Source organism: Herpailurus yagouaroundi, unplaced genomic scaffold (genome assembly GCF_014898765.1).
Source record: "Herpailurus yagouaroundi ecotype Mexico unplaced genomic scaffold, PumYag 140, whole genome shotgun sequence".
In the NCBI taxonomy this organism is placed as follows: domain Eukaryota; kingdom Metazoa; phylum Chordata; class Mammalia; order Carnivora; family Felidae; genus Herpailurus; species Herpailurus yagouaroundi.
Genome location: NW_024412395.1, coordinates 39,813,839 through 39,837,095, shown reverse-complemented (window position 1 = coordinate 39,837,095; position 23,257 = coordinate 39,813,839). Strand labels below are relative to the sequence as shown.

At 42.7% G+C, this 23,257-nt stretch overlaps 1 protein-coding gene across 3 annotated transcripts in view; it reads left to right on the top strand.

Moving 5' to 3' along the window:
* ACVR1 (activin A receptor type 1) overlaps positions 1 to 23,257 on the top strand; it is an 86,861-nt gene that overhangs the window by 24,631 nt on the left and 38,973 nt on the right. For all 3 annotated transcript variants that reach the window (XM_040475138.1, XM_040475136.1, XM_040475137.1), the window contains 3 exons: positions 13,216 to 13,479; positions 15,932 to 16,143; positions 19,582 to 19,681. In XM_040475138.1, coding sequence (XP_040331072.1) covers positions 13,216 to 13,479; positions 15,932 to 16,143; positions 19,582 to 19,681 — 576 coding nt within the window. The remainder of the gene's footprint in view (positions 1 to 13,215; positions 13,480 to 15,931; positions 16,144 to 19,581; positions 19,682 to 23,257) is intronic.

Here is a 23,257-nt window from a genome sequence, read left to right as displayed (position 1 = left end):
TTGGCTTTCCCTGTGTCCCTGAGAGCATTTGCAGGTGACGTCCATGACACAAATACTTAAAATGGAATATTGCTTCAGAAATATTTCTAAGCTAAGATGACCCACATTTTATCAAATTTGCAAGCCATAGTTAGATTTTATTATAGCAGGGAGCACTGGACTTTTGCAGAGGTTTGTTGCAAGAGGTTTTGGCCTGTTCTAGAGAAGATTGCTAAGTTCTAAATTAGTTTGTGGGCTGACTTGATTTTATTATTTCCAAAGCCATCACCACTCAAGACTTCCCAGCCCAATTACCCAATGAGGGAAGGAAAGGGATAACTTCAATGGACTTTTTGTTAGGGTCCACAAAGGTGCCCCTCTTTGCGACTGTAGAAGAAGAATAGAATAAGCCTTTCTTTGAATTTCTCATTATTGAAGATTCAGGAAGTTCTTGAAGGGGCGAGCGAATGTAAGAGAAATGTCTTTATTAAATTTGTTGCTCTCATTTCTCATTAATTTATCCCTTTTCAGAATAAAATCTTTTTCACTGACACATCATCAAATGAGAGACTTTTTGGGGAGAGAGATGAGAAATATTGAGCTATTGTTTGCCACTCATTACTAGGACCTAAAGTGTAAATATCTGATGGAAGTGTACACTTTTAAGATACTGTTTCTTTTTTTTTTTTTTTTAATTTTTTTTTTCAACGTTTATTTATTTTTGGGACAGAGAGAGACAGAGCATGAACGGGGGAGGGGCAGAGAGAGAGGGAGACACAGAATCGGAAACAGGCTCCAGGCTCCGAGCCGTCAGCCCAGAGCCCGACGCGGGGCTCGAACTCACGGACCGCGAGATCGTGACCTGGCTGAAGTCGGACGCTTAACCAACTGCGCCACCCAGGCGCCCCAAGATACTGTTTCTTTATTGTCAGATTTTCTTCTCTAACAGACTGGTGGTGTGTTAGTTGATGTCAGGTGAACTACGACAAAGTTTCCTTTTAGTTTTTTCTTCTTAGCAGATGTTTGTTTTGGCTGTGGGTAAACTGAAGCCACATCCATTTTTTTCCCCAGTGGACATTATAAAATGTTCATATTTAGTGCATTTATATGAGAGGAGGGTAGTAGCAGTAGGAGGTGGAGAAGACTCTAAAAATTCGATCTAAGTCAAATACTGAACAGATGTGAAAACAAATCGAAGACCCACGCTCATGAAACGATTTCCTTGTGGTCGGCAGTGAGAGGGCAGTGCAATAGCTTCTCGGCTTCTCTTTTTATGAAGATAGGTCTCAAGCATGAGAAGATGGTTGCCATCTCCTCTTTATGGAAGAACTTGCGAAGCAGGAAATTTGTAGATGTGTCATATATGCAACTTTCGCTCTTGGAAAGAAGCAAACACCAAGGAAAATAAGACATAATAAAAAATTGCTTTGTAACTCCCAAAACGCTATTAGCCCGTCCTCAGGAAGTTCCTTCTGCAGCCCAGCATGACCTCAGGCAAGCTTCCACAGATAATGATTATATGGAATAGTCATAATTACTCAGAACTCATGTCAAGTCCAAGATCATGTAAGACACAGGGCGGAGTGACTTTCAAACTTTTCACTGTGACTCACAGTAAGAAACATTTTAGCGTTGGACCCAGCGCATCTACATTTAGAAACGTTTTAGAGTAGGACCCACACACATCTGAAACACAAAATTCGTGCAAAAACAGCAGCTACTCTTACTATGTTTAACGTACTCCCATTTCTTCTCTTTTTTATTCCATTCGGCTTTATTTTAATTTAAAAAGAAAAAAAAAAGAGGCCTTGTTTTCAACCACAAAATCGATTTCCCAACCCACGAATGGTTCATGCCCCATGGTTTAAAAAGGTGACTCCAGTCTGCTCCTAGGAGCTCTCTGCCTGGAAGTGCCTGCTGCCCTCAGGTGAAAGCTCTGACCACCGACCTGTGCATTCCCCAGCAGAGTGGCCTGGAACCTTTTATTTTTTCACGAGTTCACGAAGCCCCGACCATCCTCTCTGTCCAAGCCAGTAGTTTGACAGGAAGAGGGAAGTTTACATTTGTGCCTCCTCAGCCTTGGTCGTTAACACTGGAACAGCTGCTGCCTGATTCTAATCAGCTGAATCTGAGCTCTGCAGAGCAGGGTGTTTTCCTAGATCCACGGTAATGCTCCATCTAATTCTTTGTTATGGGTTAGAGCGGAGCACCGACCTTCCGAGGATATGAAATTTGGGGGATGTGGCCAGGAGGGAAGAAATAAGAGGAAGAATGAAATTTCTTTTGGGCAGGAGGTGGTGAAAATCACCTTAAGGAAACAAAAACAACCACCTCTGCCTGTAATCGAATGGTGATTTGGAGTGGGAGTGGCCTTACTTATTTAGTTAGTTAGTTGTATTTATTTCCCCTTCTACATTCTGGTTCCTACACCAAGCTAGTTTGTATGAAAAAAAAGAATCAGATCCATTCAGAAAGGTTGTAAAGAATAGATAGGAAAAAAAAACAAAAACAAAACCCATAGTCCAGTTTAGAATTGGACTCATCTGGTGTGTTTATAATACTACACACTGCCATGGTGAATTACATTGTCATGGCTTCTCTTTATCTTCAACATCGTGTCCTAATTCGTCTGCTTCACAATGTCAGTTTTGCAAAGTGTTAGGGTAATTTTTGGTAGGTAAAAATGATGTGGTTAGTCAGAGAGTCTTCTGAAGGGAAGGCTCTTGGCCGTGCAGAGGAAGCAGGCCTTTCTCAGGAGAGAGACAGAGTGAGACAGAGTGAGACTGTGTCATGAGCCATGTTCTTCGTCTTCACTGCGTCTGTGTGTGTGTGTGTGTGTGTGTGTGTGTGTGTGTGTGTTTGCGCGCGCGCACGTTATTTCACTTCTCAGGGTCTATTCCTGCAGCGGTGCGATGGAAACAGTGACAGAGTGGTTGTGAGGAGTTTATGGGGAGTACAAGCAAAGTGAGCCCTGGAGCTTAGGAAGCCAAGAGTTCGTGGTGTTCACCATCTTATCCCCAGTGTCGAAGACAGCGCCTGGCAAAAAACTGGTGCTCAGTGAATATTTGATAAATGAATGAATAAATAATGTTGGCTACAATACTAATTATTATAATATAAGAAAAAAAAAGAGACAGGGACTGGTCTGGGCTGAGGAGATGAGAAGAGCACATCTTTCGAAGAATTTATTCTGAGTTTGGGAAAAAAGAATCAGTTGTAGCACAGTCTTACAATCTCCGACTGATTAATTAGCATGAGTATGCTGGTAGGCGCTGGTGATGTCAGTATAACTAGAAGTGGTTCCTTCTGTCAAGGAGTCACAGTCTGGTTGGATAAGGCAAAGGTTAAAGCACAGCACCGGGGATATCAACAGGAAGGACCTTCATATCACACTGGGCTGGGACTGGGGACAGCAGTCCAGGGAGCAGGAGTTTGGCAGGATGAACGGGCATTAGACCAGCAAAGGAAGGGCCGAGAAGGACTTCTGATGCAGAGACGGGCCCCACCCAGAGAAGTCGTGGAGGTGGGGGAAATGTAAGGACACCACCTGCACGGTCCAGCATGGCCAGCGCAGTCTTGAGAAGGGAGCAGGGTTGAGAGTTCAGGTCCTACTGGCCTGGCAGGGTCTGGGGTACTGAGGTGGTTGCTTCCTATCCTGAGGGGAGCAAGAGTCACTGAAAGATTAAGTAGGGGTGGTTTGCATTCACAAAGATTTGTGCAGCGGAAGTGGATCACGGGGTACGGCAAGGCGAGAGGTACACGGGTGAGGAAAACTGGTTCTCCTGTGGTGGTGGACAGGCCCACATGCCGTAGTTTGGGAGGCCTCCCAACTGTGGCAACTTAATGGTGGCAAACAACAAAAACAAAACCTGAGTTCAAAGAGTAGACCTCTGTTACAGACCTTTGTTATTATTATTCACGAATAACAACTGCAGTGGCAACTGAGAATAACCTAATAATAATTCCACTGCTACTTTTATTATGCAAACAGAAGCCTGATCTGCTGACTTTTCTAGCAACTTTTGCAGGACATTTAAATCCCTCTAGCTGGCCCTTTGTTCCTGTGTTGCCATGGAGTGTCAATAAGCCCAGCTCAGAATAACCCAGGCGGTGAAATGCGAGGTACAGCTTGCTCGCTGGCATGTTGGCTGGCCAGGTTATACTGTTTTCATCGCTCCCGTCTTGGGAGGAGCACTGGGCAGCTGGTTGCCCTGGCAGCTGTGAAAGGTGTACGTCTCTTGGCTGCCCGGAGTTTGAAATGCAACCCAGGCTTGCCTGCCTACTGAGCATGTGCGGCTCCCGATTGAGCTGATAGCAACTGAAAATAGCCCACTGAGCACCTGTCCCTTGTACACCAGCCCCTGGCCGACTGCCATTTAGGACAGTGGGGACTCAACTTGGTGGATAGGTGAGGGGTTGCGTGGATTTTAATGGTTCTTAGGAAGATCTTAGAAACTTTGGCCCTGGCTGAAAAGGAAGAAGAAGAAAAAAAAAAAAAAGCAGCAGCCTCTTCTGAGCGGTACTCTTTGGCACGTCTGGGGTTAGTGGGTCGTCACGGTGGCTGCATGATATACAGTATGTGCTGAAGACACCATACAGTTCTCTTTGCTCAGTCACAGTGTGGTCCAGTAGACTGAGAGAGAGGTATATGTTTTCTCTTGGAGATAATAGCTTTCCTGAAAAACTCCTGGAAGGTAGCCATCCAGGGTTTATGCTGTTTCAGTCTTAGAATGGGGAGGCATGGCGTTAAACTATTTTGTTTGATTTTCTACCTGTTCTTTAATCCCCAGTGATTGTCAGTAGACCACTTCTGCATGGTGTCTCTTTGCTAGATTATTCTTTCTCAGCAGTCCAAATGCGGCCATAGAATAGAATCACAGCATGTTATGGGGCTGCTTGTGCCCCTTTGGGAATCCTTCCCTTTCCTTCTGGGCTTTCATGTCTTCAGCGGGCTTGCCATTGTTGGGCACAGTTGGCATGTCAGTGTGGATGGAAGCGGGCTCTGGAAGGAAATACTTCTGAAATGACTGGGGGTATTAAAGCTACTATTTAAAAGTGACCCTTCGGAGATACTTGGGTTACCTTCAGGCTGTCAGTGCCCTGCAGCTACAGGAGCCGATGGGAATCTGTGGAAAGTCTGGCCTGTTGCTTTCGCCTTAGTTTGTGTTTAGATATTCTTGCTCCCTAGCCAGTGGCCTCGTGACACATCTCAGATTTAGCTGCCTTTCTTCTGCCAAGGTTCAAGATGATTGTGGAAGCTGGGAATGGTATGCAGTGCCACAGAGATTGGGGGCGGAGGGGGAAGAGAGGGTTTGAAAAGCCAATTATGGTCCATAGCACTCTCAAAAAATGCTTTCAGTGTCTACCTTGAGCGTAGGCACCTGGAGCCTTTCTGCGGGCTCAGGGCTGAAAAACGAATAAGCTCAAAATGACCCCCACTCAACCATGGCCTGGTGACTGCAGGATCCTTTAGTCTATTGACTACCACGCCAATCTTCTTCTTAAGCGTTGAATTTGGGAGTTAGCGGCTTCTTGTGGACCATATTAGTTAGACTGATAGGGAAAAGAAGATATGCAAAGCAAAGATGAAGCTAAAGGCTGGAGTACAGATGCACAAGACATGTATTCATGGGATTGAAGGCATGGGATTCGTCTCGTAATTAACCTTGCCTTGGCGCTCTGGACCCGATAGGGCCTTAGGACGTGAGTTGGGGAATTGGGGGAGAGGGTGGTAGCGGTATTGGAGGCTTGAGCAGTGCCCCCACTTTTTACCCTCGGATAGCTTAATCTCTTGTGCTTCATGCAGGCTGTAGAGAATGTAGTCTAGAAATCCCCTGTTCTCTCCGTGCATTTTTCTGGGGGTGGGGTAGAGTAGGGAGCTAGAGAGGAGGAATTTAACTAATTGTGGACATTTTTACCTTTGACTCCAGGTACTGCATTGCCTAGGGGCTGGCATTCTAAGACTATTGTTCAACAAATTGGAGCCCTGCCCATCTTCTGAGGGATTTATCTCTGTGGTTTGAAAGCTTCCAGAAAGGTTGTTGGGGATGTGGTGGTGGTTTGTTGATTGTAAGTAAAACCTTGAAGGCCAAGTCACCGGTAGGGCACAGAAGGGCAAATAGAGGTGGGAGCCTTGTGCTGAGTCCACACTGTAGTTCCTTTCCCATCATCCTATACCACGCCGAGCCCTTGGTTAAGGTTTCCTGTAACGGCAAAATTTTCAATACAGCGCTTGGCTAGGAAACCCTTACTGGAGCAGCCGTGTACTCCCTAGTTAGCCTGTGGAACCCACATGAGTCAAGCACACCTCTTCCCACACTGTGAACAGGGCTTCTAGCCTCAACATTTGATGGATGGTTACCACATCGCTGGTTCTCTTCAAATCCAAATGACAAAGGGATCGCTTCTCTGAAATGTTTATAATCAACCAGGTCTTTTTCTCTCCACCCTCAGGCTGTGGTACTCTGTTACTCTTCCAATAAGTGGAGATTCACTCAGGGCCAGGCGTTGTCAATATATGGGGGTGGGGTGGGGATACTTTCTGGTCTCCAAGAGAATTCCTTAGTAGGTAATTTCCGTTAGGCTTTGTAATCATTTGTTTTTCTGAAGGGAAGATTGAAGAAGTGTGAAGACATGATGAAGAAAAGGGTCATTATTTTCCCCCTATTAAAGAGTTGCTTCATTGACATGGTACAAGTATTAAAACGATGTCTTTGCTACATTCTGGGAATCGTAAAACGCATGGAAAAGACAGACCAATATTGTCTTAGGTCAATACCCCACAATGTGCTTTAACTTGTTAGTCACTTAAACACAGACCAAGTTTTTGGCTTTGAAATAGAAGGTGTGGCTGCTGCAATAGGGCTTCATTTACAGGGATTATTTCAGAGACAAGGAGTCAGCTCAGACACAAAATAAACAGATGGCACTTTTTTTTTTTCCCCCTCTCAGCTTCAGCAGTTCAAATGCAGGATGACTTAGGAATCCTTATCACCTTCAGCAAAGCAAGAAGGGGAAAATGATGTAATTCACTCTCCCTACTCCCTGCTGAAAACGCCATTACTTTCACTGATAGGAGAAAAATGGCAGCAAATACCAGGGGCGTCTTTTTCACTGCTGAGCAGACAAGTCCTGCATGACTCCCCTAATGTGGCCGGAGGCCAGGCACTTACTATGTTTTGATCATTCTGGTCACCTTAGCATCAGAGTAGCCAAACGTCCTCACGTCAGCCATCCAAGGAAGGACCATCCATACAAGCCCTGCTGTTCTATTAATGTGTTAAATAAGTCCTTGTTTTAGGGGCTCTTGTATTTTACCTCTTTCTTCTAACAACCAGGCAGACAGAACACCTACTGTACCACACCGCAAGTATTAATTTTCTACACTTGTAAGCCAGAGTAGGTGAACAGATGTGACGCTATGGCGAACTCCTCTAGGAAGAAATGGCTTGCACAGACATGCTGGCTCGGTGACTAAGCCTTGCCTTAAGATCTCTGCTGACATTTAAAGACTTTATAGGCTCAGTCTGCTCTGAAAACCAGCATCATGTCTCTTCCCACCTCTAAATCCTTTCCGTGAAGAGAAAATTCATCCGGAAGCAAATATCCATCAGGCTTGTACTCCTGTCAATCACTGAGGCAGGCGGGGGCTCTGTAACAGTGAGCAGAGTAGGGTCAGTCCCTCCCCTCATGGCGCTCCTAGTTCGGAGGAGAGACTTGGACATTCATGCATGTGAATGCCAGACAGACACATGCATGTGAGTGTATACAGGTGGTTCGTACTTTAAATTTGAGTGTGTGAACAAAGGCTTCTTTAAGAGAGGGTAGATGCTAACTAGGTAAATGGAGTGTAGGCAGGGAGGGAGGTAAGCACTCCACATGGAGGCAATTCCCTACCTAAAGGACCTGATATCTTGGAACAGGAGAGGCCTCCCAAGAATGGAGGGGATAAGAGGGGAGCCTAAGGACATGGGGATCAGCTCCACCAGGAAGGACTTCTGGCCACATTAACCCTCCTGTCTCTCTTTGGAGAGTCACAGAAGACAGAGAGGATTACATCTGAATGGGGATGTGATTTGCTCGGTTCCAGAATGCTGGAGGCAGGGTACATTTGTAGCCATCATCAGTTCAAAATCTTGTGAATCCTGAAATCATTTTATGTCATTGCTTTCTAACGACATAGAATGTCTATTCAATCTTTCTTAACTCCTGGAATATGTTTTCTTCTTCGCTTTACAACTTTGCCAAATATCTGTTTCTCTGATCAGGGGTAAAAAACAAACAAACAAACAAACAAACAAAAACAAATGGAATTTGGGTTCCCTAGATGGGGGTTTTATGATGAGAGCATTTAATGGTGTTTGGGGTACCGTATTCCCGAGCATATAGCTTGCCTTCTCACCAGACCATCAAATGCCCTTCACTAGGCATTGCAGACTGACCTTTGTGTTTCTGTCTTAGGAGCAGGCTTCTGGCAGTGATACCTGGCATTGCAAAATCCATCACTGAGCCTTTGTTTAATGCCAGAGATCTCAAATGCTTTCCGATTCTGGAGAAGTGCCAAGCTGCACTTTCAGATTAGGAGGCCATGGAAGGACTCCCATATCTATAAGCCTAATATAGGCTGTCATTTCAAATGAATGAATCGTTTATACTGTTGGAAGGAGTCCAGATATGTTTGGGGTTCCTTTTTTAGCCTATATAGTTCTGAGCTATCTGACTTTTATAATAATAGTCTAATAACCATATTGTCATCTGTGCTACTTGGAGGTGAACCTCTAAGAAATTCAGCCTGTTCCTTTTGCTGACCTCTGGGGTGATAGTTGCAGGCTGGTTTACTTGTAGCAGTTTCTCATTTGTTTTTTGTGTCAAACTTTAGTGGGAGATGTGACGTTTTGTGCACCATTTAGAATGGTAATCAGTTTAAATGCTTTAAAGCGTTATGGAGTGCATGACTGAGAATGTGGGGGATAAGCCCATGGTGGTGTGCTTAGATTTCTCAAGTCCCACTTAAAACATAAATGTGAAGATTTTTACTCCGAGGTACAAGAGCATCCCAAACTGTGGACAGACATAAAAAGTCCACGATGCTCTCTGCTCTGCCTCTTCCTGTGACGACAGTCTGTCGTGAGGCTACGAGAGTAGGTGTGCACAGAGGATGAGCCCAGAACGAGATCTTTTAAGAGGTTTGGGCTTCTGAGCCTGCACCTCTGGTTGTGGAGCCAGCCCCCAGTCCTCCCAGGTGGCGTCAAGAACTCCCTGCGGCTCCCAGCCAGACCTGTGAGTGTGTTTGCACAGACCTGGTCCTGGTGATACAAAGGGCGCACAGTGCCAGCCATAACACTGAGTAATGCTGGGAGGTGCCTTTTAGAACAAACAATGTGGGTGAGCTTCGCAGAGAGGGAATACCTCTGGCTTGACATTTAAATTACTGAATTATTTAAATGAATGTCAATTAGGTGGAGTAGACTTGCTGCCTTCTGCCAGGGCACTTCCTAGTTGTTTGCAGAGGCAAGTGCAAAGGGCTTCGTATCAGATACGGCGTTTCCTGTCTGTACTGCTGGAAATCAGTCACGGAAGGTGATTACCCATTCCTTGGTGTGCCTCGATGTGTACTACATGTATGTCACTGTTAGAGAAATCCGAGGTCCACAGACCCTTACCCGTGGCCCTAAAAGGGATTTTGTAATAGTTCTGTCACCCTGCGTGCCCCCTACCCCCAACCCACCCCAATTAAAAAATCACAGGCCCACACATGTTATGGTTATTCCTAAAATTGGACAAGACTGAAACAGTGAGACATGGGCATTCTGGGGCCTGCTCTGTTCCTTAGAATTGTGGATGTTGAGATATGAAAATGCTGCTGTCTTGCTTTTAACCTTCTTTGTTGAATTAGTAATCCTAGCTCAGAAATCTCTTTGGCATGTCTTCGACTAATCCACTCTGTCAGATGAAACTGGCAAAGTGGCATTTAACTAATGTGTGTGTGCATGCAGGCATGTGCATGGTATATGTGGTCATTCTTCTATTCTTATGAATTTAGGGTCTGCGTTTATATCTGGCAGTATATAAAAAATAGATTCATGATGGGGTCTTCTAAGTAGTTATACGGAAATACCCAACTTAAGAAGATTAAACGTTGGTGAGAAGCAAAATTGGACGTGAATCTGGTAAAGCTTGTGTACTTTCCCATTAGCTAACAGCTGGACTGAGCTCATGGTTCCTCATATCAGAGATTAAATTAATTATCACACAGCACTGACAACCGTCCTTCTTCCCCTTTTTTCTTTTTCTGGACTGTGGAGGTGAGGATATGAAAACTCTAGTTTTTGACACCTTAAAAAGAATTACCTGTTTAAAGGTAGTCAGCCCTTGGCCATCTGCATACATACAACTAGTAGAGGGATGTAAAGATTCAAGGAGAGTGTTTACTAAATAATTGAATCCCTTTGACTCCGTTTATGACCCCCACAGGATAAGGTCTGATTACAGTTTATAACCTGTCATGCCTCATAGTTGGGTATAGTGAGTTGACCTTTACTGAAGTTGGTATTTACTCAGGGCTGCTCAATTCTGGCAAAATTCTGTAGGTTACATTCCAAACATCTGTCAGGCCATCCCCACATCCTGTCAAAAGCTAGAGACCTTGGAAGGGGGGGTCCACATCTTAATGTCTGTGAGCTAGAGTTCAGTTTCAGCTCTAATTTTATTATCTATCTATCTATCTATCTATTTTTAAGTAGGCTCCACACCCAACTTGGGGCTTGAACTCTTGACCCTGAGATCGAGAGTCATATGCTCCACCGACGGACCCAGCCAGGCACCCCAGGGCTCTAATTTTAAGAGCAGAGCTCACTCTGAGAGCACATTAAAGAAATCATTGTTGTTATTTTATTTTATTTTTTTTAAATTTGACCTTTTTTATTAGAACCACAAGATGTCGTTAATTCTTCTTACCAGGACTGTCCATTTCCATAGGATCAGTGAGTGAGGCCTCTGTTGCCTACGGTTACTCGTTTCTGGGTGTTCCTACTGCACCATGGGCACCGTCAGTTGAGGGGCGCATACTCCTTAGTCCATTATCAATCCCTGAACAGCTACTCTCTTAACGTTATTTTCATTTACCCTTTCATCCTCACACGAATCCTTCAGCCCCAACCCAGTGTCAGTAGACACAACCTCTCTAAGGATGTGTATCCTGGGATATCTTTGACCTTTGAAAATATTTAGGATTTTAAAATACATGTTTGTGTTTCAGATTTTCATACATTGTGTTATGGCACAGTTTTCAAACATAGTATTTTAAATTCCCTGCTGTAGATCACAAACAAATCAACATAATACCGTTAACCACCCCTCCCCTTATCCTGCCCATCCGTTTCCCTCCAAAGAATCATCACCTGTTGGGCAGCATAGTTGGCAATGCTCAGCCCAGCTTTGTGCCATTCAAGAGTGGCAAGCATGTCTAGACTCCCTGGAAATATTATCTTGCAACTCACTTTTGGCAAGTGTAAACTTTTGCTGGGTTATGTCAACAGATATATATGTTTCTCATCCTCATAGAAATAGATTGGTGCTGGAATTTCTCTAGGCAGGGAAAATAAATACTATCTTTTGGCTCATTAAAATTTTTGCTCATTAAAAATGTCTGAGGCTCTTGATTCTCGGGGGTGAGACTGGTGACATACATACACTGTCAGCGGCTATTTTGGATCTCCTGCTTTCAGGCATGTCTTTGCTCTTGGATGAGCCCCTTGTGGTTTTCAAAAGAACTAGCAAGTCAATTATAAATAGAAGGCTTGTGTCTGTGTGTCTGCATGCACTTACTCTGTGGGATGAGGCACCCACATTACAGTGGGTAGTGAACTATTTTTCACTTCTTTGAAGAGGGAAGAAGAAAGATTAAGAACACTTTTCTCTTTTTGAGATAACCCACGTCTCTACAAACACCCACACAAATCTGTGTAAATGAACTTGACATTTCAAAGACCTTACCTTAAGGTCTCCTCTTGAAAGCGCAGCTACCCGACCTGTTATTTTAAGAAAGAAGTAGTTATCTCACAGACCTGCTACAGAGGGTTCAAGAATCAGAAGGCAGTCACTCTGTGCCATAGACCTTTGGAGGGAGCTCTGAAAGCTGAATTTCTTTATAGGAAAACTGCTTTGGAACCTCTAGGACTTGGCTGTTTACATTCTTTCTTCACTTTTCTTCCCTCCTAGTGCAAACTGTTGGGACCAGCAAGTCTGAACTAATCATTCTCACAAGGGAGGGGAAAAGAAAGAGTGATTTGAAAAATTAGGTTGCAAAAATTAGATTGCAGATGTTTCCAGAAGGAGACAATTAGGAAGTCTGATTAGGTGTGCTTCACGGATGGACAAGGCACATCTTTCCATCACACCTTGGACCTAGCAGGTGTTGACTGCTCCTGTGGTCTCACCTCTTACTTTACTTTTAAAACATTGCTCTATTCCTTTTGTCTCCTTGTACCCTCATCTTCAATAATCAGTGCCATTTTTTTTTTTTCCTGCCAGGCAAACATGTGTAAGCAGTGATGAATTTCCATTGTAATCAACATGAAAACTTCAGTGTTGTCACTATTGAAACATTAATCTAAGGCATCTAGCTGGAAATATTGGTAATAGACATTTGTAATTATAGACTGCATCCTTGTAAACTCTCGATTATACTGGGCTATTACAGATAGTGGCAGGAACACCAGCATGCAGGAACACCAGCATTCCTTGTATTACTAGTTGATGGATTAGTATGGAGTTAGCAGGAACTGGCATTAACAATTGCCCTATATTTAGGAGCCTTTAAAAAAAAAAACATAAAGGTGATGAGCATAATGTCCTGGAAAAACATTTTATTTTGATGTAAGAATTGGGATGTGAGAGCCCATCAGGCTGAAGAGAATGTGAAAACCACAGTGAGGGGAAGTTCATTTTCAGAAGGCTCTGGGTACATGATAACTATTCTTTGGCCTGGTATGATCTAAAAGAGCACACAGTTTGTATAAATGTGTTCCTGTACTGAGAGGCGATTATCATTTGGTAGTTGGTCAAGTGAGAAATACAAGATAACAAAATGTGGACATCATGGCCAGTGATTACACTTGGCCTGACTTGCTGTTTGGTGAATGTGTTGTAATGGTCTTGGAGAAACCATCTTATTGCCCTAATGGGGGTAAAACCCATGTAGTGATTTTTTTTCCCCTTCTTCTTGCTTCTTTGCAGATGAGAAGCCCAAGGTAAACCCCAAACTTTACATGTGTGTGTGTGAAGGCCTCTCCTGTGGGAACGAAGACCACTGTGAAGGCCAGCAGTGCTTTTCCTCACTGAGCATAAATGATGGCTTCCATGTCTACCAGAAAGGCTGTTTCCAGGTCTACGAGCAAGGGAAGATGACCTGTAAGACCCCGCCGTCACCTGGCCAAGCTGTGGAGTGTTGCCAAGGCGACTGGTGTAACAGGAACATCACGGCCCAGCTGCCCACCAAAGGTTCCCATGGACTTTTCTATTTCTAGATCAAGGGTTTCTGTTAATGTTGTTCTGTGTGGGTTAAAGATGGAAGTAGCCACAAGCTTTTCCTCCTACTCCTTGAACTAGAGGTCATGGGTGACAAGGAGGGTAGCTATAGATGAAGAAGGGAAAGGCATGGCCTTTTGGAGTGTGAAGGGGGATAAATATCTTTGGGCAAGTGAGCAAGATGTGTCCATCTTGGGGAACAGCTTGGGTGACCAGATCTCTCTTGGTAGTCATGAGCAGGTGAAGAGCTCCAGATACCCTTTTCTGTTGAGGAGCCATGGTGTCATAATTTATGAAACAGTTTGGCTTGGTAAATAGTCATCTCTTTGTTGAGTGTGTAGGAAGTAAAATGGAACATAAGAATCCAGTGACTGAGTAGAATATGCTTCCTTCTTTTTGAGGAAAGAGACAAAGCCTCACTAACCTTTGCTCCCATATCTGATTTCCCAATGAACCATTACTGAAGCTTGAAGCTGGGTAAGATTTCACATGAACCTTGTAGTTTCTGTGGAATCTTTTTCCATGTTGTGTTCAAATGGATTCCATGTTCAGTGGAAATCAGTGTTTCTCTGAAACTGTTTCCCCATAAAATGAGCCCTACATTGCTATCAAAAACTAATGTTCCTTAGTCTTTGTAGACTCACTCTAAGACAAAGTTAATTCTCTTAATCTACAGTACATTTTTAATAGGCATAATTATTTAATTTTGCACTCACAAAAAGAAGAAACAAACCAAGAAGTGGAGTAGGAGAGGCTACTAGCAATGCCCACTGTCAGAAATGTCAGCTAACAGGGGGAGAGACCGAAAAATGAAAACAAAACAAAACAAGACAAAAAAACTGACACAAGATTATGTTGTGCAGTGTTTCAGTTACGGTGGTGACGTTAAGACATATAGAAAATGTTAATTTTGATAAGCAAATGTTAATTCTGTTAATTCATTGAATAACGAAAGAAGATTTTTAAAAGAGAGATTAAGTATTCAAATGGTTAAAACAAAAAGGGTACTTGATGGAATAAACTTTACTCTTAACCTTTGTGAGTTAAATTGTTATTAATAGAGTGGACGGACACAATCAAGTATCTGCACTCACACAAAAGTTATACCTACAATATGGAAAGTTCCTAATCAGCAGAACACTGCAAGACACTGAGTTGTAATAGAAAATTTATTTTCTTTACTTAAGGAATCTCTAATTCAATTAGGGAGGCTCAATATTTATAATTTAATGTTGTATATAATTAGTTTGACACTTTATCATACAAGTGACATGTACCATGGAGTGTAATGTGCCAAGTTGGAAGTTAAATCTCCAAGATTTGGAAAGTTAAAAGAAATGTATAAAGGACATCAGGCTTGCACTTGGATTGTGGAAGGAGGCAGGGATGTGGAAAAGAGGCATATGTGGGGAAGAACAGGGCTCGGTGACACCATGTCATAAGGGGTCTGACATTCAGAGATAATTATTGTTTGGGGACTTTTTTAGTGTTTATTCATTTATTCAGAGAGTGAGAGAGAGAGAGAGGAAGAGAAGCAGAGAGGAAGGGAGAGAGAAGGTCCCAAGCAAGCTCTGCACTGTCAGCGTGGAGCCTGATGTGGGGCTCGATCCCATAAACCGCGAGATCATGACCTGAGCCAATACCAAGAGTCGGTCACTCAATCAACTGAGCCACACAGGCACCCCTGTTTGGGGACCTCTTAATTATGGGGCTTCACTATCCAATCAAGAAATTTTTCATTTACCTCACTAGGCAAGTAGAAAGTCTTTGTGTGTATCTGCCTGAGTGGTATGTGAGTGTTGGAGTGAATGCACGGATGTTTGAATGGGTAATGTAATAATGCCAAGCTAGGGGGTGAATGAGTGATTAGGCGAGTGAGTGAATCAGTGAATGAATGTTTTGAGTGAGTGAATGAATATTGGATAAGTGAGTAAAAGAACAGATGAATGAATAGGTTCCTAGGCAGAAATCCTAGGCAGAAATCGTGATGTGAAAAGATCAATGAGAATTCTGCGGTAAACATCCAAGATACATTGAGGAGAACCACAGATTGGGTGATTTGGATTTAACTCAGATAGTGCTTTCTCATAGGAATATTATGTCATAATTTCTGTAAGGGCTGAGGATAAAGCATTTGTACAGAGATTTGTGTAGTACTCCATATTTGAAAAGTACTTTCACGTACATGCATTAATACAGTTGGTTCTCTGTGGAATCTTTTCAATCTCTGGCTCTGTCTAAATGAATAATGGTTCAAATGACTGGGCCATTGGCCAGGTGTTAGGAAGTATTTTAGTTTTCACGGTTTGTGACTTGCAAGACTATGTGGTCAGCATCAGGACCTACTTGTTAGGTGTTGGTTATGCTGAATAGTAAGTAAACACTGATCCTTACAGCCAATTGCCCTTTTCTCCCCCATCTCCAGGGAAATCCTTTCCTGGAACACAGAATTTCCACTTGGAGGTCGGCCTCATTATTCTGTCTGTAGTGTTTGCAGTATGCCTTCTAGCTTGCCTACTGGGAGTCGCTCTCCGAAAATTTAAAAGGCGCAATCAAGAACGCCTCAATCCCAGAGATGTGGAGTACGGCACCATCGAAGGGCTCATCACCACCAATGTTGGAGACAGCACTTTAGCAGTGAGTTTGTGACCCCAGGGAATCCCAAGCATAACAAAGATGGCTAAAGATGCTTTCCCATTCCCACCATGAAATGCTAACCAGTAGCTGGTGACTGGACAATGTGCACACTTACCACTGGTCACTTGTGTCCTAGGCAAGCATATGTTAGCACCTGTTTAGTCTCCCCTATAGGAGAACATTTATTTTAGGCATTTATATTAAATAAGGGGGGGGATTTATTTTAGTAGATTCTTGGTAGTTACTTTTCTTTTGGGAGTAAGGGAAAAGGTACAGAGAATGGTTGCCTATAATTTCGGGGTGGGGGGGGGCTTGAAGTAATTCAGTTACTCTATTTTTAGCAATAAAAGTACTTTCAAAAAAGCACCTTTGCTTAATATTAAAATCACTTTCCTTTCTAGATTATTTTAACACCCTGTAATTTAAGACTTTAAAATTTGACATCCAAAAAAGCAGCAATTAAACTTTTCATGCTCCTGTGCTGCCCCCTTGTGGAGTGTGGCCATTTGGTTAAACAGTGGTATCCAATAAAATATGTGTGCCATATATTTAATTTTAAGTTTTCTAGTGGCTGCTTAACAAAAAAAAAAAAAAAAAAAAAGTTTAAAAAAGCCCCACCATATGTAATATTAATTTTAATAATATGTTTAACCAAATGAATAGAATTATCATTTTGACATATAATCATTAACCATAAAGAATGATGAGTGAGATATTTTACATTCTTTTCTTTCCTTCCCTTTTTTTTTTTTTTTTTTTGGAACTAAGTTTTTAAAATCTGATGTATACTTTACAGTCACAGCATGTATATCAGTTCAGGCTAGCCACATTTCCCTTGCTAAAAGCCAACATGTGGCTGGTAGCTGCATTTATGGACAACTCAGTGTCAGACACCATTGTATTTATATGTTTTAAAGTTATTCTTTTGCATACTTTTAAATGAAATCCCATTAAAATGTGTCTTCCTTTCTTACTTTTAAAATTGTGGAGTGTTAATTTTACAGAAACTTTAAACTTCAAGCGAGACAAGGGAACCACTAGCTATAAATAGGTTACCATAAAATGCAAAAGAGAGAAGTAATAGCCTTCTAAAGTGATGCTATGCTGAGTCTGATGCATCCTTTGAAAAAGGTGAAGATGAGTGAGTGTTAGGTGTTAAAGACATGCTAATTACGAAATCGAGACTCTCCTTGTCATAATTTGATGGAAGACCGTCAAGGTCATAGCTTTCTAATGTGATTCAATGTTATTTAATGCCATGGCCATGCATCACCTAAGATCATCTCATATTAAGTCTTGTGCTGCTAGGGGACAAGCTTAATAGTGTCTGGTCCTTCTCCACCTAAGCCTGCCCTGCAACTACCTTTTTGCTGGAGAAGACTCACCCTCACCTGTCTTTGTAGCTCTGGCGCTATTCTTGGACCAACTGGGCTAGTTGTTAAAACATTTGGTGGTAGCTGATACAGGCTAGGAAATATCCCATCCTCCTCTGCCTTCCCTGCTATTGGGCCACCGGTCAGGTGTACTTTTTTGTATGGAAAGGGGGAAGGAACCTCGTTTTCTTCCGTTCACCTATCTATTTAGATTGTAGTACAGCAGAACTGGGAAAACAGGAGAAGAGGGCGTTCTGTTTCCCAAAGAAGAGAATCACGGTTTTTTGTTAGAAATATATTTTGGAGTTTATTTCAAATATTAAGGAAAATTAAACGAGTTTATTGAGTCAGTAGCAAGAAGATATGAGGCTGAATCCTGAGAAAGCTTTAGCGAAGCAGGATTCTCAAGCAGATTAGTCAGAACTCTGTTCCCCAGAGCTTGCCAACCACAATGGACAATGATAGGAATATCTAGTGTAAAATGCTGTTAAGTAGCTTCTGTAAGTCTGGAAGAGGGATGGGAGTGTGTGCTAAAATAGTCTTCTCAACACAGCCATGTTGGATGACAGTATATAACGATATGATAGCACAGTAAAGAACACTGTTTAAAACAAGTGATCATTATTCATCTATATACTTGCTTATTTAAGTGATGTGCTCATATATGTGGTTCAACAAACTCTATCTTACTGAACAGCTTCCTACATTGAAAAAGAAGCCTTGGGATCCAGGAATTGAAGTAGATGTTTGTTAGTCTGGTTGATTCTCCTCCCCCGCCTTAAGTCTATGAACCAGATTTAAACCCACGATTATACATGATGAAAAAACAACACATTTGTTTAATTTTCAGAGTTATTCTCTCAAAAAAATTGAATGAATAATGAGAAAACAGAACAGCAAAAGAGATGGTTAGGGAGATATGGAACTGCTTGATCTACATTCAATTTCTTGTTGATTATCCATTTTGTGGTTTTTAAGGATTCTAAATATCTTCCTTTGGATGTTCAGATTTTGGTAATTTTGCTGATCAACAGTACTTCCCAGTGGTGCTCAGAGTAAGGAAAAGAAGATGAAATGCAGACAAATCAATGTATTGCTCTAACAGGCTAGCTAAAACGTCTGGGAAAGGATGAGCTTTGGGGAATGTCAGCTCAACATTACTGCAACCACAACACCTATCACCATGGGCACAATACTGTGTATTACAAATTATTAAGTCCTGATACAAAAAGGCATCTACTCTTTGACTTGCACTGACCATAAGAAGGAAAAACTTATGAATGAACTAATTGGGAGTTTTTCCCACAGTATGTTCCAGTAGGTTTGGGGCACGGTTTTATGTTTTAAATGAAAGCTTATTTTTCCTCTCTGCTTTGTGTATAATTCACACCGGGAAATGACATCGAGGGTTAACTTTTGGGATGCTTTTGTTCCTCACCTACCTAAAGGGTAACCTCCATCCAGGTGGCCCTTCTCTGCTTGTGTGTACCAGGGAGATGACCCACGTGGCCACTGGAGTCTTTCCAATATAAGCAACATTGGAATTGTTTGTTCCTTATTCCTAATTCGTGTATTCCTTTTTAGAGTTCCTTAGTTGGCATGCCAACTATAGTGAATCCTTTCATAGATAGTTATGAACAGAGCAGAACGTGGTTAGTTATGCCCAGCCTTGGACTTGAAGGCCCCTCTTTTTTTTCCACTCGCTGCTCTTTCTCTTGCTTCCCTTTGCGCTCAGCCTTGCTCCTGGGACTTTGTAATTTGCATCTTTGACTTTGTGCCCTCAGCCTTTTTTTTTTTTAATATATATATTTTTATTCTAAAACTCTGGATGCACAAAGAGACTGCTTATCCCTCAGCAAAACCTGTCTTCTATCCGGGAAAGGGCTAGCTTTTGGTTTTCCTAAGAAAACCAGTTCTTCCTCCAGTGGGACGTTCTGTGCATGCTTACGGGCCACATGTCCAGGATTGCTGTGTCCGTGAGTGTTGCCGTGATACGCGTGCTCATACTCTGAACCGGGAACTGTTTCTCAGTAGTTTCTTTTTTTCTCCTTGTCTTGAACCACAGGATTTATTGGATCATTCATGTACATCAGGAAGCGGCTCTGGCCTCCCTTTTCTGGTACAAAGAACGGTGGCTCGTCAGATCACACTGTTGGAGTGTGTCGGTAATTTTTTCTATTCCTTTGTGGGTTATATGCAGTGTTCACTGTGGCTCTAGAGGCAGGGTGGGACTTGAAAAATCTGCCCCTTGCTGCCCGTTGCTCATGAAATCACAGGAGACGGTGTGGCTATGTATCTGACCTGCGTCAGAGCACCTCAACTTGTTGAAGTTCTTGTCAAAGGAATCTGTTGCTAGTTAGTATGCAGAATGGCTAATCAAAAGCCTTTAGTTGTAGGTAGACCCTTTGGGGTGATGGGAAGGAATGAGGAAAGAATTTGTATAGTATGGCTGCTCCTGACTACAGGCATTGAGTGATCTGAGGTGAGTAGGCGTTTGGACAATACACTTGCTTATGGCAGTTCTCCAATCCCACTCACTCTCCCACTGACTTTAAAAATAATGAGATAAATTTACTAAGGCTACCTTTAAAATTGTTGTATTTAAACAAGAGTGATATCCATTTCTCTGTGGCCTGTTCTATTTTCCCCGTCTAGGAACAGGTTTATATATAGATGTAACATAGTGTGTACACGATTTGTGTTCCTCCTGTCAGTTTTAAGCTCATGTACATTTCCATCTATCTGTACACATCACAAGTATTTTAAAAGATTATGTAATCATGGTCTTTTGAATGATCGTTGAATTTTCATGGTACTGCTCGGAACGGCTTTTGCATGCCTTGCGTCTTTCTTTTGAGTGCTCAGAATAAATTCCCAGGAATTGGGGTTCCTGGGTCAAAATCTGTGACATTTTTATGGGCTGTTTATCAATTGCTGGTCGCCCTCTGGGAAGATGGTACACAATGCCCTTTTTTTGGGAAGTCCTGAGTTTTAGTAGTTTTACTTTTATTTGGCGGGTATTTCTGATCACCTGGTAGTTGTCATGAATTTCTCTTTGGGACGGTGTGCAGGAATGGCCATGGGGCGGACAGGTAGGCAGCATCCCTACATGCTCTTTGTATTTCTCCAGCTTTCTTTTCTTTGCAGCTCCAGTCATCCCATCTTTTGCTTTTGGGAGGTGGCTGGCTGCCATTAGCTGCTTTCACCACTTGGCTGCTACCCTCTGACTTTTCTTTCTGTTTTCATGGAAATCAGGACCCCCTCAGGCCGGATAATGGGAAGGGGGCTAGGCAGCGTGGTAGGAGCAGCAGGTGCTGCCTTCAGGCACACAGGGGGCCAGCAGGAGTCCTTTGCCTCTGCTGTAGGTCTGCAGCTGGGGCGGTCTCTGAACCACACTTCACGTTTCTCTTCTACAGTGGACCATGGTGGGCAAAGAAAAATGGAAAAGCCCCAAATGTGCCCATTGCATACAACCAGGCTTGTCCTCTTGTACTACCTGACATCCCATTTGATTATGAACAGGGACAGGTATTTGAGTAGGAGTGAGAAGGCAGTGACAGGGATGTTTTCCTGTCTCGCTTCCCCCTACCCTCCTGTCCCATGGCCGGTGACCATTCACAGGGCAGCCGATCTCAATAGCAGTTTTTAGAGACTGAGCCCAGAGTCCAAAGGGCAAAATATTACTGTGCCTTTAAAAAGACATGCTGTTTGGGATAGTGTGGATATTCTTGAGCATTCTTTGAAATAGTGTAAATTCAATTATAGCATTTTGTTGCTTCGGTGCTAAAGACTTTCATAAAAGCAATGCCATTTCAGTAGCTTATAGTTAGTGTTCATGTGGTACAGTCTTGAATAAAAATGTATGGGATGAACTGCTTGGATAGCACGTTACCATTTCGGGTTCAAAAGCATGGGAAGTTGGACTAGATCAGTTGTTACCAGATAGTGATTAGTGAACCCCCAAAGTTTCAGATACCATAGGGATTTCCACGGGGGCTCCATGGCCAGTACTTTTGGGCAGTCCTGCTTCTGTTTTTAGCGACTTCCCCATAAGGTTGCATTTCTAAAAAGCATTTGACAACTTAAAAGCATTTGAAAACCATTGAAGTTGAAGTATGTTTCTATTTTAAATCTGTCTACTTATCCTGACATCCATCTCTGTTTTCTTACAAAAAAAAAAAAAAAAGGGATTTAAGGCAACTTTATAGTAACGTATACAATTCTCCGGCATGTTTTTTCTCTCCTTCCTAATGAGAATATGAGGACAAAGGGCAAATAAAGATACAGAATTTTACCAAAGGCAAGAAAAGATCAGCATACTATTTTGTAGCAGCCTATTTTATACTGTCTTAGCACTAGCCTTCATCTCGCACTACAAATGCTGGGCAATTGCTATGACTGTATTAAAATTAGTCCTGCTCTAAATACTATTTTTGTGACCTGACAGCAGCCCACAATGATGACTTCCTGGCCCCATTTAACATCCTTTTGGAAGTAGTCATTGGTATTTAATAGGGACATTGTTTATCATGAGGGATTCTAGATTGAGTGGTTTGGATTTTGTGTCAGGACATAATCACCTGGATAGGCGAGCTTGCTTCCTCCATGTTTGGGTTTCTTCCTCCATGTTTGGCTTAGTTTTTTGTTAGCAAAGAGCTATGTTCCTGTGTGTGCAGGTGGTGCTGCAGCTGCTTATTACAAGCTGTGACTCCCAGCAGCCACTGGCCCGGTGGAAAGCCCCACTGCCCCGCAAGGTGTATCTCCTGCCTTTGTTGTATCTAGGTGCCGCGTGTGTCTTTACCCTGATTATACCCTGTGTTGATCCCCGTAGTCTCGTGGTAATTCCCTCCTCCTCCCAGCCTCTCCCATCACCCCTACCTATAATTAAGGAGAAGAATGGAAGAGGGAACAAGTGGTGGACAGGCTGACGGACGTGTTGCTGCTGTAGGAGGGGGCGTGCCCCCCACAGAGCAGATCACAAACTACAGACACCACGTTTTGGGAAATGCCTTCTCCAAGGGGCCTTTGCAACGTGGCCCACTTCTGGCACCACCGGGGCTGTCTAACAAGCAAATACCCATGACCAATGTCGGGAATCAGAACTGTTCTAGGATTATGTCTTTAAGACTCTGCAAATCCTCTTTTGAAATATATCCTCTGCCAAGAAATCCTTTAGGGAAGGTACTGGCTGCTTGTCGGTCTCCTACACAGCACTGTTTTTTTGTGTGTGTGTTTACGTGTGATTTTTTTTTTGGGGGGGGGGGGGATCCTTCAGAACGCATATCTCAAACTTAATAGCCTCTCCCTTATGAAAAATATAAATGCATATGTAAATTCACAGATTTGGACTCCCAAGAAAATATCTACATTGATCTTGTTTGAAGGGAAGGAGTCCAGAAAGGTATTCAATTTGGACACGTGCAGGTTTTTTTATTTTTTTATATTTTTGGCTTTCAGCACAACAGTGAAATCTAATACTCTGTACCATTTTCTTAATTTCACTAACTTTCAGGTGCTTTTAAAAACCATATATGTTTCATAGGTTTTAATAGAGGAATTTAACTGTAAACTTCGTAATTAGCAGCCAGTTGTACTGTGCAGACACTGAGGGTGTTGAATTTGTTATGACAGTGGGTGGCCAGGAGGGGCAGGTTCCGGCTTACTTTTGAATGTCTTCACGGGAGAAAGGTGGTGCTGTTTATAGCCCCAGATTCAGTTCTTGCAAGTAAACAGTGGAAGGG